The 18,058-nt window shown below is 37.2% G+C and overlaps 1 protein-coding gene across 5 annotated transcripts in view; it reads right to left on the bottom strand.

The window, feature by feature from the left end:
- Window positions 1-636: 636 nt before the first annotated feature.
- Window positions 637-18,058, bottom strand: part of Esrrg (estrogen related receptor gamma) — a 519,748-nt gene continuing 502,326 nt past the window's right edge. For all 5 annotated transcript variants that reach the window (XM_042682338.1, XM_042682339.1, XM_042682337.1 and 2 more), the window contains 2 exons: window positions 12,299-12,568; window positions 637-919 (listed from right to left, as the gene is read on the bottom strand). In XM_042682338.1, coding sequence (XP_042538272.1) covers window positions 675-919; window positions 12,299-12,568 — 515 coding nt within the window. In that variant the 3' untranslated portion in view covers window positions 637-674. The remainder of the gene's footprint in view (window positions 920-12,298; window positions 12,569-18,058) is intronic.

The raw sequence follows: 18,058 nt of genomic DNA, 5'->3' as shown, positions 1-18,058 counted from the left end.
GAACTTTAAAAGTTCAGCAGCAAAAGGAAAGGAAGGGGAAGGGAAAGGGAAAAGGAAATGGTAAAGGGAGGAAAGGAGAGGGTAGGGGAAAGGGAGGGAGGGAATGGATGAGAGGAAGAGGAAAGAAAGGGAAGGGGAAAGGGACAGAAGAGATAAAAAGGAGAAGAGGCAAGGGAGGGGAGGGCAGGGAAGGGGAGGAGGGAAAATGGAAAGTTTTCTTATAATAAGAGCTGAAAATCAGAATAAAAGAGAAGGACAAGGAGGGAAAGGGAGGAGAGTACAGGAAGGAAGGAAGGAAGGAAGGAAGGAAGGAAGGAAGGAAGGAAGGAAGGAAGGAAGGAAGGAAGGAAGAAGGGAGAGAGGGAGGGAGGGAGGAAAGGCAAAGAATGAAAGAAGCCAGCAAATTAAAGGAGAGAGTGAAAATGGGAGAGTGAAGAAAAAGAGGAAAAGAAAATGAAAAACAGAAGAAAGGAAAGTGAGATGCGGTGAAAGGAAACTCATCAGGAAGACATGGAGGAATCTGAAAGCTTCTTCGAGTCTTGCTGCTAAAGTATCAGTGCAGTCTGTATTGAATTTTGTTGTTGTTAACTAAATACTAAGTTTCTTCGACATCACTTTTGGGTTTATTTTCCCTTTTTCAACGTGCAGGATGGGAAGGCCCAGAAAGCGTTTAGTCAGACCTTGGCCTCTAGCATTTCCAAAAAAAGTTTGTGCATGGGGACTTTGCCTTCTAGTTTGATGTTGTAGAAATGCTGCACAGCCTTGGTAGATGTCTGCCTCAGCAGGGGCAGCGTCATTAGCATCTTGCCTGCTCTGCGTGGGTCTTCCATGTGCTGGCCGGCCTCATAATCCTGCAGGGCCTCGTGTAAGACATCCTGGAGCTTCTGCACTGCTTCAACGTCTTCTATATGCATAGAGTCTGTAAAACAAGGTGGGAGGCAAAGGTCATCCTGTGAGGAACAGTAGCTTCATATACCTTAACATTGGAAAGTTGAAATAGACCCTACACCAGATACACCAAGAAAACGACAGGACAATATATGTGATGCACAGGAATGTAAAAATTCTCAAACCATCATAAAAATCCTGGGACTTGAACCTGGGGCCTGGGCATTGTTCCTGGATTTCTTTTGCTCAAGGCTAGTGCCACAGTACCAATTCTGGCTTTTTTGTTTGTTTGTTTATTAGAGATAAAAGTCTCGTAGACTTTAGTAGCTAGGATTACAGGCGTGAGCCAACAGCACCTAGCTGCCTTGTTTTTTTTTTTTTTTCTGGTGCTTGGGCTTGAACTCTGGGCTTGGCGCTGTTCCTCAGCTCTTCAGCTCAAGGCAAGTGCTCTACCACTTGAGCCACAGTGCCACTTCCGGTTTTTGAGAGGTTTCTTGGAGATAAGAGTCTCACAGACTTTCCTGCCCAGGCTGGTTTTGAACCCTGATCCTCAGATCTCAGCCTCCTGAGTAGCTAGGATTACAGGTGTGAGCCATCAGCGCCTTGCACAAGTTGTAGCTTTTTAACTTTCTAAGATTGAAACTATAATTTGTTCAGAGCCCTCCATTTCAAAATCTTTATCTTCTTCACTAAAAGTTCATGTGACAATTTCTAAGGCTAGCTTTGAACGTGGGAATTATTACAAAATATGTGTTATTTAAAATGCATGCTTTTTTTATAAGCTGGGTGCCAGTGGTTCATGTCTGTCTATAATCCTATCTACTGAGGTGTACAGCCAGCCCCAGCAGAAAAGGCCATGAGACCCTTTATCTACAATTAACCATCAAAAAGCTGGAAATTGAGGTGTGGCTTAACTTTAGAAATTATATGTTTGTTTCTAAGAAAAGATAACCTAGAAAACAAATAAGTCAGGGCTGGGAAGGTGGCTCAGTGGTAGAGCGCTTGCCTTGCATGCTCGAGGCCCTGGGTTCGATTCCTCAGCACCACATAAGCAAAAAGAAAAAAGCCGGAAGTGGCGCTGTGGCTCAAGTGGTAGAGTGCTAGCCTTGAGCTGAAAAGCTGAGGGACAGCGCCCAGGCCCAGAGTTCAAGCCCCACGACCGGCCCCCCCCCCCCCAAAAAAAAGAAAGAAAACAAGTAAGACTATTCTATGACCAAAAACCAGGCTGGAGAGAAGCCTAGGTTGAAATCACTCACAGGGAAAGGGGGCCATGTCTGGACGATACTGTTCCACTATTCCTTACTTGGAAAAATTCCCCTTTGTGACTCTACCAAGAGTCTAAATCTGTAACTGTAAATACTTATAAGAATAGCATTGCAGTTTGTTGAAAATTTCTTTAGAAGTAACACTTATTTGTATTAACTATTAATGTAAGTTGTGGCTAATTCGCCATTGATGTGGTATAATAACTCACCATAACAATGTAAAAGAAAAAAGTAACAGTAAGCAGAATACACAGAAGTAAAAAAAAAAAAACAACCACAGTACTGGTTACATTCATCTCTCTCTTTTCATTATATGTTGGACCACTTCATTTTAAATTATGATTCTTTTTCATTCATGGAATCTATATTTGCATCGTATGAAAGATTTGGCTAACTGCATGTATCTTAGCGCTCAGCATTCTCAGGGATCTAGAATTATTAAACATGAAGAATCCCCGAAAGACTCTATTATGTGTAATTAACAGATAAACTGTCATCAGAATCAATAAAACGTGCTAAATGATTCAAACTTGTATATAATTAAGTGTCTGTTTTAGTGCTAGAGCTGTAACTTCTTTTTCCCCCTACATCTCACATTTCTCACAAGAATAATTGTGGCAACCTTGTTAACCCTTCTTTTTCTCGATTGAATTAGATTTTCAAATTAGTCATTTAGGGGCAAAGTGCAGTCTCATAAATGTGAGGACTATTTCACAACTCAATAATTGGAAGACATCATTTGTTGTTGTTGTTATTGTTGTTAATCAGTGACATAGCACATGTAGGATGCTTCATCCTGAAAGGATGAAGAATTTCTTGAGTTCAGTGTAGTGTTAGATACGATGCATTTACACAGAATTATTAATTAAAGTCTTGGTCCATCTGCATTTTTTCCTTTGGGAAATACAAGCTTTCTTGCCAGCAAGATGAGGATTTTGAACAACTTTACCTCAGACGACACTTAGAATAATATTTTCAATAAATGGCCTTCTATATGTACCTTTTTATTTTTGTACAAAGCTAGCCTGAGCAGGAAAGACCATGAGACTCTTGTCTCCAAATAATTACCAGAGGCCTGAAATGAAACTGTGGCTAAAGTGGTAGAGCAATAACGCTGAGTGAAAAAGCTAAGAGACAGCACTCAGGCCCTGAGTTCAATCCCCAGGACTGATCCTTCCTCCCCTCTACTCCCAAAAAGGATTATACTTCAGATAATGAAATGAGGTAGATTTATCCATGAAAACAGAAAAAAAATAAATTAGTGGAAAAAAGATATATATATATATATATATATATATATATATATATATTTTTTTTTTTTTTTTTCCCTTGTTGGTCGTGAGTCTTGAACTCTGGGCCTGGGTGCTGTCCTTTAGCTCTTTAGCTCAAGGTTAGTGCTCTACCACTTGAGCCACAGTGCCACTTCTGCTTTTCTGAGTGGTTTATTGGAGATAAGAGTCTCAGAGACTTTTGTGCCCAGGCTGGCTTTTAACTGCGATCCTCAGGCCTCAGCTCCTGAGTAGCTAGGATTACAGGAGTTAGCCACCAGCCTCTGGCTAAGAATTATATTTTTTAAGTAAAAAAAAAGTAGAACAAAATGCACATCTTAAAACTAGTCTGGAAGAAGAAGAATAAATGGATCATCTATTAGTCATGCATTTGCGGGGGTCAATAGTTTCTTGTTTCACTTCCCAATTGCCCTGCAAACCAGGTGGCCAGAGAATGTCAAAATCTGATGTAAACTTGGGTTCCTGCTCCAATGTATGATAGTGAATCTTATCAGATTTCCTTTCCCAAATAAATGAAATGGAGCTGACCTCAGAGCTCATGCCAATGAACCTTCCACCTTTGATACCACGTTCTCCTTGGCATTCCTAGTGAATGCGTCTGCAGTGGTAGTCATTCTATTTCGTAAGGGACAGAGCTAATTGTTAGAAATATCCATTCTTCATGTTCCCAAATGGATGTCCAAAGACCTTCCTTGGACCCTGGTTCTAACTACTCGAACATTGCAGGATGCATTTCCTTTTGCTATAATGGTATACCTTTTAAAACTCCAAGTCAGCTACAGCCACCTCAGCCTTCGTAGTTTGCCTTTCCTTTCCCACTAACTCTTGCTCCGCAGGAGATATATTAGACCATGTCATAGGAAATGAGGCGAGAACAAATAGCAGAGAGATACGCTCACAAACAGCAATTAAGACTTCAAACTATTCTTTAAAGGCTGTGATTTAGCTTGAGAGATTTAAAAATGATTTAATCAAATTACTATGATAATTTAACTTCCCATTTACAGAAAAAGATTCTAACTCATTTTAGCTTTGCCCATTCTCAGATCTGCTAATACTTGAAATGCAAACTCACTAAATCTGAACTATTTAATTAGACCATGATTCAGCTGGCAGACTGCTGAAGAAAATATTAATCTCCATTAAGGATGCTAGTTCAAGTTCTGGCTCTGTGGCTTTGTTCTTTTGGCTAAATTTACATGTTGATGCCAGGCTCAATAGAACTGGCATTAATTTATGTAATTATTTAGCTTTGGTTGTTAATGCCAGATTCTTTTTAACTATTGCGTCAAAGGAACTAGTACCAGTATTTGTGCTAATGGAAATCAGTTAAACTTATTAATGGAGATCACTGGTTTATGAACTAACCAGACAGGCTGAGCCTGCACATTAAAAACATAGGGTGAGCTGTTAAAGATACTTGGATACTTGGGCCCAAGCCCAGACCTATTAAATCACAATACTGGGGCTGGGGCTAGATCCAGGACATCAGTATTACAAAAAAAAAAATCTAGGCAATTCAGCCAAAATGGGGTTGGACAATAAGATAAACGAATGTAAATAAAAAGAATCAAGCTTTGAAAAGATAGAGTACAAAGGAAACATAGATGGCCACCAAAGTATTGAGTCCCAGCCCTTCATAATAATAAAATAGAATGCTTGCATGACTTTTGATGGGTGACTCTGTGAATGGAATCCTAAAGAATTGTTTATCTAGTTCTAATCATTGACTTTGAAAAGATCGTGAGGCACCCCTACTCCTGCAGCTATACAAGCCAATGAGTCTTCAAGCCATGGCACAAGGAGGTTTTGTTTGTAGCCCTTACCTGTCATAAAACATTATTCCCTAGGATAAAATTATGAATTGCATGGGGTATAGGTATAGTTGCTTGAGAGAGTCCACAAGCTATTTGGGAACTGTCTTCAGTGCTTGTTGCTTCTCATTCTTGGCAATACTTAATAGTGTTGGAAATACACATATTAGAAATATGCAAAGTGTTTTCCAAGTTAAATCTGTACAAACCAGCACTCTGGAATACAGGTGTGAACATTCTTTGTTGTCTGTAAGCCACCTACATAAAGAAGTACAGTAAAGGTATGGGTTACAGTGTCTTTCTCTTAAGCAGAGTAGACTGGAAAGGATAGGGCTGTGAACAGAAGCCTGCTTTCTAAGAGTTCATGTTTCCAAACTCTCATGAGCAAGTTGTCAAGAGAGTGGTCCCATGGTTAGCAAACATCTGGGTCCTGAAGAACAGTGGTTAACAAATAGTTGCTACTAAAGTTAGACAGACTACAAGAGGCAGAACTTAGAATCATAAAGTTTTGTTTGAAAGTAAAATGACTGGATTTTAAGAAAATGCCAGGGGTAGCAGAAAATTTTTAATCTTCTTAAATTTGCATGTAACAAAAGCAAAAATATCCCTAAATGCCAGAGCAGTTAGATGGCAAAATTAAAAACATATGGAGATTTATAGAACAAGGTGATAGGCATCCTGGAGACACACACACACACACACACACACACACACACACACACACACTCACACATGAGACTATGTATTGGTGTTCCTACCTCTGTCCACTGAAAGGTAAGAAAAATGGTGAACTCAAAATGTATGCAGAGATCACAGGTTGTAATTTTATACTCTGGTTACAGATTCTGGTTGGGAAGTACTTCAAATGAGGATGGTGCAGGATATGATACCAAACATCTAGGACACAATTCATAGCTACTAAGTTACTCAAAAAGATTCAAGAGGCCCACCTGAAGGGGATCCCACTGACTGAAAATAGAACTTGAACTTAAAAAACTGAAATCTATGAAACACATCTGAATATGTGTGTTTATAATGATATTCTAATGATAGAACACAGTATTTTATTCTGAAAAATGCTTAAAAAAAACTAACAGGACTTAAGAAACAAAGAACTCCCACTCATCTGGTCGAACCACTACTAAATATCCCCATGCTGCTGATCACATGTATGGTGTATAACATGTGAACACCATTGTATGTTATAGAATGTGATAGACAATTTGCTCCAGGAAAGTTAGAATGAACTTGTGACTTTAAATGAGCATCATTATTCCACAATACTGTGAAATTTGGGAAATTATGTAATCACTTAATCACAATCAAAAAAAAAAACAACAACCTCGGGGAAGGTAGGGAGGGAAGGGATGGTAGGGGGAAAACAATGGAGGGGGTAACAATGTTCAATAGGAAGTGTACTCATTACCTCACTCATGTAACTGTAACCCTCTGTATAGTATCTTTACAATAAAAAAAAGAACGCATTAAGCATTTATAGTAATTTTTCTATGCAAACTATATCATTGGTAATAAAATAAGAGAAAAAAGAAAGCATTACTTTAGCATACCTCAACTACCAAAATAAAAAATAAAGAAAGAAAGAAAAAAATTACAAAGAACCATTTTGCAATCTCCAGTGACCCTAAAAGCCAGGTCAGGAAAAGAATTCTCATGAAAGTGGAAAGGCTTTTTCTCTTGAAGAGAAAGAGATTAAAATAGTTACCTGCCATGACTGCCTTGTTCCTAGAATCCACTCTACTAAGTTTTAAATAATGAGGGGAGATCATCTCGGATTATCTAGATGGGGCCTCAAGGACAATAGGAAGGAGAAAACATTTCCACTGAGAAAACTTCTGGGCCACTGGCTTTAATGATGGAGGAGCAAAGCAATGCTAAGAATTAGACTAAAGAAGCTGGAGAAGGCAAAGAAAGACCTTCCCTACCCCCCCCCCCCCATGAGCCTCCTGCCCACACCTGGTCTCACACTTTGGCGAAACTGATTAGGTACTTCCGTGACCCAAACTAAATGGATATACTGGGTGTTGTTTTACATCAAGTTTGGTGATCTGTTAGAGAAGTGCAGAAAACAAACGCATGAAGTGATATACTTCGGTGTGTCTTTATTTTCCAAGACCATGGGGAGAGAGGTGGAGAGCGAATGAGAAAATACTACACTACTAATAGTATGGTATCTCTAAAAATAATCAAGCAGAATTCTTATAAAGACTGTAGAAAACACTTAGCAGATACCAAAGAAGCAGCTCAAATCCTAAAATAGGGGGCTGGATAAAATGAAATCTTTTAGGGTCTTTTCCAACATAGAGAAGTCACAATTCTAATACTAAAGAATAATGATAATTCTGATTCTCTGTTCAACCAGAATGAGATCAGGACTCCTAATTTCATAGCTTTTCATCAAGATACATTTAATTTTTTTTTAGAGGACCTGCTTTCCTTATTTCTGCTCTGGCTTAAAAGCCTAGATTTCTCTCACACTTTCTGCAGCTACACAAGTAGCTCTTACTGTATTTACATGAAATGTTGTACCATAGAAATCCCTCCTGGTCCTCCTAGTTTTACTTCTCTGAGATTTCCTCATAAATTGAAAATTGCTGGTATCATTGTTAGGGTTACCTATATAAAAGGGTTTCTGGTCTAAATCTTTTCTATTTCTCTACAATTACTTAAGGTCAAGGTCTCTCTCTCCCTCTTTCTTCTCTGTCTTTCTCTCTTCCTCCCTTTCTCCTTCTCCCTCTCTTTATGTCTTACAAGTTTCCAGCACCTTTCTAACTCCAGTTATTTGAAATGCTAAAGATAATTTTAATTAGTGAATGTTGATGCCAACTTGGCTGGTAAGTATTTGAATCTTCCATAATATCAGAGGCCATAAGCCGGGCGCTGGTGGCTCACGCCTGTAATCCTAGCTACTCAGGAGGCTGAGATCTGAGGATTGTGGTTCAAAGCCAGCCCGGGCAGGAGAGACCGTGAGACTCCTATCTCCAATAAACCACCAGAAAACCGGAAGTGGCGCTGTAGCTCAAGTGGTAGAGTGCTCGCCTTGAGCTGAAGAGCTGAGGGACAGCGCCCAGGCCCAGAGTTCAAGCCCCATGACCGACAAAAAAAAAAAAAAAAAAAAAAATCAGAGGCCATTTCCAACAAGTTTGTCTCCTTTCCTAATCACATGCTCATTCATTACCTTAAGAATGCTGAAAAAAGTGAAAGGAATGGCAGACTATTTTATGTGCTTATTCCCCAGAATGAAAGTGAAAAGGTAGCAGAAGTTGAGATCTGAGGATCATGGCTTAAAGCCAGCCTACACAGGGAAGTCAATGTGACTCTTATGTCTCATTAACTAGCAAAATAGCTAGAAATGGAGCTGTGGCTCAAGTGATAGCCTTGAGTATAAAAGCCAGGGGACAGTACCAGAGTTCAAGCCCTGAATATTAACACACACACACACACACACACACACACACACACAGAGGGAGAGAAATTCTCCAGTTAAGCAGCAAAAAGCCAGAAATGGAGGCATGGCTCTAGTGGTAAAATGTCAGCCTTGAGAAAATAAAGAAACAAAAAATATTAGGTAAGAGCATGAGGTCCTGAGTTCAAGCCCCAGTACTAGCATACACACGTGTGTGCATGCATGCACACACATGTATGCACAAACAAAAAGCAAAAAGCAAATTATCAGGCTCAAAGTAATTCATAACAAACTATTTGCAATCTTCTATCAGGTAGAAATGAGTCTTGTACCCTATGACCAGTAAAAATAGTTTTGAACAAATTCTTAGCTAGAAGAATTAACACAATCAAAAGAATAGAATCTAACGATATAACCTTACTGAACAACTACAGCAACATTTCACTATTTCCTCTGATACCAACATAAAATTAATCACAGCATCATAGAATGTCTCAAATGGAAAGAATTTCAGAGATCATTTTGACCTCTTGGTGTAGGCATAAGAAACTATCACGTGAAATTATCCTATGAAAACTGTGGCTGGCAGTTTTCTTTTTAAATTTGGTATCCTGTAGATGCATCAGAGATGTTATAAGTACTCAAGATTGAGTACTCAAAAATCAGAAGATATATAGCTTTAGTGACTCTGTACATTTTTTCCCCCACAAGTAACTGGAACTATTACTTGAGATTTTTCAAAGATTTGAATGTGAGAATTACCATGTTTGTTCCTGACATATTGTTCTTTTGGCCATACATATGATCATTGATCTATACTAACAATGAGGTTCCTATGTTGTAAGATTTCCTGAATTTACATGTGACAGTGACACAGCCACAAAAAATATGGCAGCTATTATCAGGAAGCCAATTGCCTGTTTCTCAAGCATAAGCACCACATTTATAATTATTGAATGAGGACAGATGTTCAAATTAAGGCAAAATGTAGATAAATGAGACATTTATTACTAACATGTACAGTCATATAGTAAAAGCTAAGATACCTACACAAATTACATTGAAAGAGATTTGATGCCTAAATTTTACTTATGCTAATCTGAAATACCTAAATAAAACACTAACTAGGAGTTTTCTATAGTATCTATGAAAAATATTAAGATGTTTTCATCTTAAGATGTTTTCATCAGAAGTTTAGAGAACTTACATTGGACCTGAGAAAGCTTGAATTTATAATGTTATTACAGTCCTCCAAGTAATGGTCAAAAGGGAATTAAACTAGCCTTATGCTGACAATAGCAAAAAAATGATTATCCAAATGGCTCACCCCAGACTAAAGCAATAGAGTTATGTGAGTGAGGAAAAAAACGCATATTTATACAATAGGGGAAAGTGACATTATATGGATAATAATAGTCTTTTGGTATATAATCACTTATTCTTTAGATTGGAGCCTGTTTCAAGTAATTTTTCTTAGTATTAAAATGCTAAAAAGTTGTTAGAATCACCTGTAGAAAAGACCCCGCTGTACAGTATCTTTACAATAAGAATATATATATTAAAAAGGTAAAGATTGTATCATGCTACCCAACTGTATTCTAACTTGTGAAAAGGGAGCACTTAAGTATGTTGGTCTTTAAATAAGAAAAATTAACTACTTTTTAAAAGTAAAGACTTTCTAATCACGAGTTAGTTATTGCTATAAAGTAGGTCATTTTCCCTCCTCCGAATAGCAGAGTACATGGGATTAGAACATTTATATACGACCAAAATTAATGATTCTACCTCTATACAATAGGACAAAAATGTGGCCACTAATTAAGATATTATAATTTACAATACTTAGCAATAAATTGTACATCTAACACATAAAATGATAAACTTCAGTAGTTTTGGTGACCAAGTTTTAGCTCATTTAGCATTCACAATTAGCTAATACTTTAGAGATGATGTGAAACATAAAAGTTATAAAATGTGCTTAGTCTATTTAACAAAACTTCACAAAGTAAATGTTTTAAATAATAACTGTTTTAGGAGACCAAATACAAATTCTTCCCCCAAACCACTGCTGTAAAATCGTTTATCTCATTATGAGAGGTACTAAAGTATGAAGTCTGTACTAAGGAACAATAACCAAACAAATTCTATCCTTTCTGCCACTTTGATCTTCTAGCGATCAGAGCAAGGGTTCTTGCAGAATTCTAACAATAGTGCTATTTATCAAAAAACATCTTATTATTTTTAAGTTTTATAAGGGAGTGGAAGAAGATGGGTGAATGGTGTGGAGAGGAAGTTATATTCACAATAAAAACTGTGAGATGCTAAACTTCATTGTGAGGACAAATAGGAAAGTACAACTTCATTGTTGGAAACAATTTCCCTCCTATCAGTCCGAGGATTCATGCATCAATATTGTAGATGAACTGTTAATTACAAAATCAATTAAAAATTATTTCTAAAAACAGTCACGCATCCCTAGCTCTCATGGGGGCAATTTGGGCAGAAGGTCTCATCTCACTAGGACCGCGCCAAATCACAAAGTCGTCATCCACAAGTAAGCAAAAGCAATCTGGTTTTTCATTTTTCAGCGCGGCTGAGCCCAGCCTGAGATTGATCGTCACATATGGCCCCAGAAAACAAACTGTCAATACCTTGAATGCTGCAGAATTTGAACAAATAGCCATCCGCCCATTCAAGCCACTCATTGCATCCCATTTAACAGATTTTATTGACAGTTTCCTTCTTGTAATTAAAGGGAAAACTACTGGCCAGCAACCAAGATAAAGTTCAAAGATAGGGTCAAAACAAAAGCAGATGGAGGGGCACGGTGTGACTGTCAATGGTACACAGCATCAGAGCATGTTATTGACACGCAGGTATCTAATGATCGGCACGTCATTAAGGAGGGATCTATCCTGAACTTTATGCAAATGCTAAAACAGACTTAAGACCACAATAAAGGATCAGGAGAGGCACAAAGGAAAAAACAACAAAGCACCAACGATTTTTACTTATCAGAGGTTGCTCCCTATTTTAGCACATTTCAGCTCAAATGCAAAGAACATTTATTCCCATAATTCTTAACCCTTGCTGCGTAGGTGGTGCCTTTGAAAGAAATACTCCGTCAGCAGAATTGACTTCTAGAAAACTCCAGAGTGGAAGTGCTTCTGTGGTAACCAAAATGAAAAGCAGCACTAAATAGATTTCCAAAACTGCAAAACTGGTGTTTTTGTTTGAGAAGAAAAGTAGCTTGTGTGAATACATAACTTTAACTTAGGACTCAAACAAATAAAATAATGGAGCTAATTTTGTCTCTAGGGTGTCCACTTAATGCTATTTCATCAACAACTCTTGGGTTATTTGTTGCTATCCAGATTAATACATACCTGAGGTGGTAAAAAATAATCCAGCTTTCAATAAACAAATAAGATAAACAATTCTTTGTAAGTTATCTTTCTCTTATTTTCTAATTCTCCATCAGAAAGGTATATATTGATTATCATTATGCTCATTCAGAATTAACAAACTAGGTCTAGGCAATCACTCAAGGGAAGGGAAGGAGAAAACAAACCCTGACGTAAGAGAAAATATACCAATAACCAGTGACAACAAGCCAACCTGAATTAGCAAGAGCTATAGCTTTGAGAGTGACAAATTCTTCTTTCTCCAGCTTCATGCTCTTGTATTTCTTCACCAGCTGCAGGATAGCATTATTTAGGTCAAGGAGGCCTGCTAACTTGGACTGGTCCTCATCCATGATATAATCATCTGCATAGACAAGTTCATCCTCAAATGAAAGTGATCGGTAAACCACACCGAGGATCAAAATTTCCATCCAAGCACTCTGCAGAAGGCTCATCTGGTCCGCCAAGGACAGCGTGGAAAAGCCTGTATGGGAAGATGGGCAGATCGAGTTACTTGAAAGCCATAATTTCCTAATGCAACATTAGCTTCATATGGTAACTAGCTTCTGCATCAGAGCTCAAAATGATGCTGAGCTTTGATTAGAAGCTCTTTAAAAAAATCTCCCTGGTTCGCTCTGTGAACAGTAAAGCAAAAGTCACAAGCTTCAACTGATTGGTGTTTTCATAATCCTTATAAATACAACTGAGAAGAGCATAATAGAGGTAGTGTTTTTTTCTTCTATTTGCAAAGAAAACACTAAGTAATCTTTATTCTTTATTTCTGGCTGAAAGTTTATAGCACTGTATTATAGAAAGTCCAGTTTTCAAATACATGGTTTATAAAAACTTATGTTGATGAACATAAAAACAAATAGTAAAGCCCATTTGCCTCCCCTTCAAAAAGAAAGGAAAATAGTTTAAATCACACAGCAAATTACAACTTGGAACTATTTCTCTATGGTAGTCATTAGGAATTACAAGATCAATCTGCTTAATTGGATATTTTATCCCCATCAACATTTCATAGGAATTTCTTTTAAAAAATAAATGTATATAAGAAATCAGAACACTTAGCAGTGTGCCACACCAAACACAAAAGCTATAGTTAATATATTGTAGCTATTTAAATAGTTAAACATAAAAAAATACCAGGGCTTAGTGGAAAGAAGATATTGAATACATGTATTGGTTCTGTGTCAGTTCTGGCTGTTTAACATTGAATAAGACAAAGGAATTGCACATTATTTTTTTGTATTTTGGAAATAAAATACCATCTAAATACTAATCTATATTATACATTTGGTAAGTATTTCTGCATTTTATGTCTTTTTTTAAACCCTAGATGTCTGGTTGACTGCTTCAATTATTTACTGAAATGGTAGGCATAATACAAAAAGCATATTTAAAGTCCCTTCTAAACTATGGAATACATATAAAAAGAAAAAAGCTAAATGTCCTTGATGGGGAAAGAAAGATTGTTATTTTAAGCATATATATAAATTATATTATATATAATTATAGGTATAATTCATATATAAATTAAATGTACATGTATATAGATAATATTTCTATTCATATTCAGAGGATCTAGATCTATACTCTAAAAAAAAGTCACAACAAAGATTTCTGATGAGCAGATGCTTTTCCCAAGAATCCTCAAAACAAATCTTCCATTGACTGGTATTCCCAGGAATTCCAAGTCTGACCAGTCACAGCTTTGGAGACAATATACCAGGATTTAAAGTCCTCTCATTAGTACTCCTGCAGAAGGGATGGGAAGAGTTATTTTGGTAATAACGCCTAGAAATGTAGTTTTTACTTCCTTTCTAGGCATTTTTACCTGCATAGGGTCATTGTTATTATCATTTTATTTATATCAAGCTAATCATGTCTGATGTAATATTAGTACAATAAAGGAAATGATTTCCTTCCTGACCTGTTGGTGAGAACTAGTGCAGTGTCATTTGGTACCACAAAATACAACGAACTTAATAAAACCATCACAAGGGATTAGTGGAGCTTTTTCTGAAAGGGGTCTTTATGGCAGGCCTAAAAAGCATTTCTTTCATTGTTAAGGGCTTTCATATTGTTGCCATTATTTTGATGGAGCCTCTTTTGATCGGGCTGAATAAATTGTTTTTCTGTTTTTGTTTTGTCCTTTAGTGTTAACAAAATTTAGTTAAATTAGTGTCAAATTAACAAATACTTGAGATATAACAAGTGTGAATCCTGTACACAATGATTTACAAAAGGACAATAATGAGATTTGTTTCTAAGTGCTTTTCACTGGGAGCAAATCATGCTCACACACATGCTTACATACACACACACACACACAGAGGCACAAAATTCAAAATTCACATGGGTCTTTTCCGCTTCCCATATACCCCATCCTCCAAGAAAATGGATCTACAGCAAATCTAAATATTTAACTCGAGAAGAGAGACAGGGGAATCTCTCGTGTAAATTAATTCCAAGCAAAACAAATGATCTGGAAAGTTCTGAGCAGAAAGGAAAAGGTCTTTTCAGTCTGCCATGGTTTTCTTCTTCCTCTCAATGTTCCCGAATAGCAGTTTCTGTATCAGCAGATGGACAGAGCAAGCGTGTGGCCTAGAGCACTTTGGTATCACAGCCCAATTCTCCCTCCCAGACACTGCCTTTAGTAAATAGATTTACACATTCTCCAATCTCCACACATCTTTCTGCCGAATAATTAAAAGCAGGATGATTAGTTTATTGAGTGGAAGGAGGAACTTTTTTATTGAGGTCCATCCACGATTTTATCAGGGCCAGCACTTTTACGGTTGTCAGGGAGGGGGTGCAGGCATCCAATTTTTCTTATCTGCCTGATTAATACAAACGCTGTTTCAGGACGCATTAATTAACAGATACAAATCTACGTTCTCATGGAAGGATCGATACAGAGAAGAAAAGAGGCATCAATGTGAATTTAGTGCTGATGATGGAGAAGGCACACTATCGACATTTACGTGCTTAGAAACTTTAAAGTTGCACAGGGGGCCCCTTTGTCCCTGCTATTCACAAATTAACAATTTTTCAGCCACAACAATGTTTCACACAGTTCTTTGGGGTTTAATTAAGCCAAAAGCAATAAAATTTAATTTTTTTAAGGTTGATCCTATAATTTGTTTTTTTTTAAATATGTTGATGACTGCGTGCCTCTGTGTGTGTGTGTGTGTGTGTGTGTGTGTGTGTGTGTGTGTGTGTGTGTGTGTGTGTGTGTAATCCCATCTATATGCCTAACTTTTGCTCCATCAAGGAAAAAAAGTAGAGATTTTTTTTTCTATGTTGTTGTTTCTTTGTTCGCTAGACTCTTGGGAGGAGAGTTATTGAACAAAAAATTAGACAGAGTTGCTTGCCTGGTATCTTTGAATTTCTTTCAGTTGGTTAAAGTATAATTTTGCAAAAGCATAAGAGAAAAAGATGATCTATGCTTTACAAAATAGAAGGCTGGATTTTTATCTCTTGGTGGTCTATGAATAGCTGTCTCACAATTTAACCCTTTGTAGCCCTGAAGCTGGCATAATTTTCTGCCCACCCTGCCTAATGGCATCCCAGTTAGATAACCTGATCACACTACGGAGGCCAAATGCCTACCACAAATTTTATTTTAATTCCATAAAATTCTTTTATCTGCCCCTTTCAGGTTGCATTTCAATTCCATAAAGACACATGGATAAAATAATATCTGTATTAATAGACCTGAGCATCCTATCAAAACCTAAATGGCCAAGAGGTAAAATGAAGATGTATGTTTTATTAAACCAAACCTAAGGAATTTTCTAAGAACATGATTGTTCTATTGGCTCACGCATACTTTGGTCGAAATGATAATGGCTTGTTTGTGCTTCTATCGGACCTTTAACGATGTTTTATAGCTATCAGGCTACAGTGAGAGGACCTCATCTTCTATAATATTTAGCTATCTTTGGAGAGCGACCTCTTTCTGAAGTGAAATCAAATATCTTGCACAGCTATGTCGTTTGAACTTCATGTTTTGTACATCCTGGGATCTTAATCTTTGGTGTGTGACAGGTTATAGTTTCAAATGTTCATCCAGATTACAGCTTTTTAAAATACTCTGATAGCATGGCACATTTTTTTCCCTCTTCTTCTTTCCCAGCTATAGCCCATTCCATGCCTATCGCTGACAATTCTGATCTCTCTTCATCTCTGTCCTGGAGTCAGTGCCATTTAATGTATCGCAGGCATTTTGCTTAGTAGAACTACTCTCTAGCTTGACCCGCAGTTAAATAGCATGTTTATCTGCAATCCAGTGTGCTCCAAATAAACCAGATGACAGTTAGGAATAACATCATTGGGAAGGATTGAAAAGCTTCCCAGGAGACAGGTAGCCCTGAGGTGATAGGCTTGCGGAAAGCATGCTCTGTGCCAAGCCTCCTGCCTGCTGCAGCTGGGAACTTCCTGGGTTGACAGAGGTGTCATGGGCACTTGTCAAGCACTCTGTCCCTTCAACCTGGCAAACTTCTGCATTTCACAGTCAACTTACAAAAAAAGAAAAAGGCTAAGCATAGGAAAGTGTGAAAGGCAAAAACTATCTGACGGCCTGTCTTCAAAAATACACTTTCATTTCAGAAAGCATAAATGTTTATTTCCTGAACAGAGTGCTGACAGAAATAGGCTGCGGCCCAAGCATTTGGGTTTAACCCCTGCTAGGCATGTTCTCCTCAGAAACACAGAGCAAGCATTTTCAATCTTCAGGGTATCTGTTAATATCTGTTCATCTTGACATGGATTTTCCTGCTTATAGTTTTTGAGCCATAGATTCTCTGTTTGATAAAAAAAAAAAGTAAATCATTTCAACAAATAGCATATTGTGCTTGAATCATAATTATGCCCTAGTACTTGGTGAGCAGCAAAGTTCATTTGGCGGGGATCACAGAGTAATATAGCATAAAATTCTCTTGCTTCCATACAAATAAACCTAATGATTTCAGGAAGTAGGGAAGCTAAGATAAATGTCATGAACGTGTTGTTTTAGCTACAATAGATGCTTATATGCTTTCTCTCATTAGAGATGAACTTGCTCTGTATTTTTTAGTCATCTTAAAATATTACAATGCTCAACAAGAAATGTACTCATAACCTTACTCATGTAACTGTAACCCCTCGGTATAGCATCTTGAAAATAAAATACGATTTACAAAAAAATGTCATTGACTAAATGACTGATAAAAAAAAAATATGGGCAGACTTTGATCCTTGTTCTGTGATTCACAAAACACACAGTTCTAGGACTTGTGAGGTCTTAGAGATTTTATAAATATATGCATCAGCGTGTGCTTATGTCTCTCATAGACTAGAATTCACTGGAAGCCAGTGTTAATTAGCTACAGATGGCTAAATGGTCAGGTGACAGTTGAAAATCCTTTGTGATGCCATAGGAATCATTTTGCTAAAAAAAATATAAAATTCCTCTAAAAGGTATGATAATTATGGTCTCCATCTTTAGATGAGTACTTAAGCATTTGATAAGATACCAATAATACTATTCATTCATTTAGATGATTATGATACAGATATCAGTTATTTGAATTCAATGTTAATTTGATCATTTGTTTGGATACTTGTTGATTCCATGAAAAATATATTACTAGAGCTTACTCTCAGATTTTCAAGTAGTTGTTATATAGAATTTATGGGATCATTATGTTTTAAAAAGTAATTTTATAGGCAAAAATGCACAGTCATGAATCTAAAAAACAAAAATTTGGATTTATATAGTATTCTGTGAGGGGATGGGCATCGAGAAATGACCAACTTCAATCAAACAGAACAAATGATCAGGATAATTGTGTTTAACTAAAGGGGAAGAGAATAGAATCATAAATACCATAAAAGTAACATCATAATGGTCATATCTCCTAGTCCAAGACAGAATTACCACTGTTAGTTGAGTTTATAGGTGCAACTAACCAATGATTGCTTGTGG

Source organism: Dipodomys spectabilis, unplaced genomic scaffold (assembly GCF_019054845.1).
Source record: "Dipodomys spectabilis isolate Male_0828 unplaced genomic scaffold, ASM1905484v1 ptg000069l, whole genome shotgun sequence".
In the NCBI taxonomy this organism is placed as follows: domain Eukaryota; kingdom Metazoa; phylum Chordata; class Mammalia; order Rodentia; family Heteromyidae; genus Dipodomys; species Dipodomys spectabilis.
This window is presented reverse-complemented; position numbering and strand designations above follow the sequence as displayed.